Source organism: Anneissia japonica, unplaced genomic scaffold (assembly GCF_011630105.1).
Source record: "Anneissia japonica isolate Jap-2015-1 unplaced genomic scaffold, ASM1163010v1 scaffold2878_len565122_cov162, whole genome shotgun sequence".
NCBI classification, from domain to species: domain Eukaryota; kingdom Metazoa; phylum Echinodermata; class Crinoidea; order Comatulida; family Comatulidae; genus Anneissia; species Anneissia japonica.
This window is the reverse complement of record NW_022758092.1, coordinates 109,975-111,404: the sequence shown is the minus strand read 5'-3', so window position 1 is coordinate 111,404 and position 1,430 is coordinate 109,975. Positions and strand designations below refer to the sequence as shown.

Sequence of the window (1,430 nt, the reverse complement as noted above, 5' to 3'; positions counted from 1 at the left end):
CGGAATATCACGCAAGATACCATAGGGCATACTTACATAGAAAAGCACAATAACCTAATTTACCTGTCATTGGAGCGTCTTTCAGACCAGGAGGACGCACAACCGTATATTTAATATCGTCGTTCTGTTGTGCGCATGCCATTATCATATCCTCCATTTCCGACATGTTGGTAAGAATTCTACCAATGAGGAATGTATTTAGCAGCCACTCCATCCAGAATGGTCCATGATCTTTGGGGTCATCTAGAAAGAAAATCCCATAATATGTTAAACACTCCAATTAAAGATAATGACGTCGGCATTATTGGAAGCTGACGTAAACTCATATAAATTATTTTAAGCCGCCAATAGTTATACGAATTTTGTTAAGTTTTATGTCCGCACCTCACATTACCATATTGTGCTATCCACAGCAAAACTATTATAGTGTAAACACATTAATTTATGAATAATCATTACTTTTTATTATAGTCAAAACGAATCGTCATGTGATAATTACATTTTGTTCCCCAAGCTGTAACAGTAGCGAGTCGTTTAACTCCGGCTGTTCGCATGGCCTCTAGGATGCTTCTCATGGTATCTGTATATAGAGTAACTTTGAATAAAGTTGGCGTATTTGTGCCTATACACGAAATAACAACATCCTGCTCTTGAAATTGTTGAGCTAGAAATTCAGCGGACATCACATTTCCCGAAACCACCTAAAACAAACGAATATCAGTAAAACGTCTATAGTTATTAAACGTTTTTGCAAACGTTGTAAATTGTCCTTAGCCTATGTTATGTCAATAAATTACGTCAATACAACGTCACAGCATTAGCAACGTTATTTAGTTGGAAATTAAATAACGTAATTGTATAGTTCTACAAAAAAATAAAACCAACATTAAGCAATCTAAGTTAGTAGATCAACACACACAAACTATGTATCTGTTATAATAACGTATAGGAAATATTTAATCTTTACTCCAATGCAACTCGATAGCTCCACAATTAGCGTCCATACTTTTATATATATATAAGTATTTAAGTCTGATTAAACGTAACTTTTTGGAAAAAATGTACTGGACGTAAGAAATGACTGGGTCCTACTTCGAGATGCTGAGTAAAGTCCCTCTTAATAGGCCTACACTGATTAAATATTAATATTAATTGCGAGGTTGCTGTATGCATACTTGGGATCCAAAATTGAGCAATCACTCAGAAACCGCACATGCTATCGGTATAGATATCAATATTTAATACTTCATATCCACAGACCAACTGTGCCACGGGCCCGGGGCCTCTGTGTTAGGAATAAAAATACCATATACTAGTGCACCCTCCAAAGCGAGACTCCCCTAATTCCGAGACCACTTTTTCAAAGAACTAAATAACTTTCGGTTATAAATATTTATCGAGCTATAAATATATATATATATGTATATATA

The 1,430-nt window shown here is 35.2% G+C and overlaps 1 protein-coding gene across 1 annotated transcript in view; it reads right to left on the bottom strand.

Moving 5' to 3' along the window:
- Nucleotides 1-1,430, bottom strand: part of LOC117125001 (flavin reductase (NADPH)-like) — a 3,918-nt gene that overhangs the window by 1,652 nt on the left and 836 nt on the right. Inside the window, exons 2-3 of the mRNA XM_033271350.1 lie at nt 500-701; nt 64-243 (exon numbers count right to left, since the gene is read on the bottom strand). Of these exons, the coding sequence (XP_033127241.1) occupies nt 64-243; nt 500-701 (382 nt within the window). The remainder of the gene's footprint in view (nt 1-63; nt 244-499; nt 702-1,430) is intronic.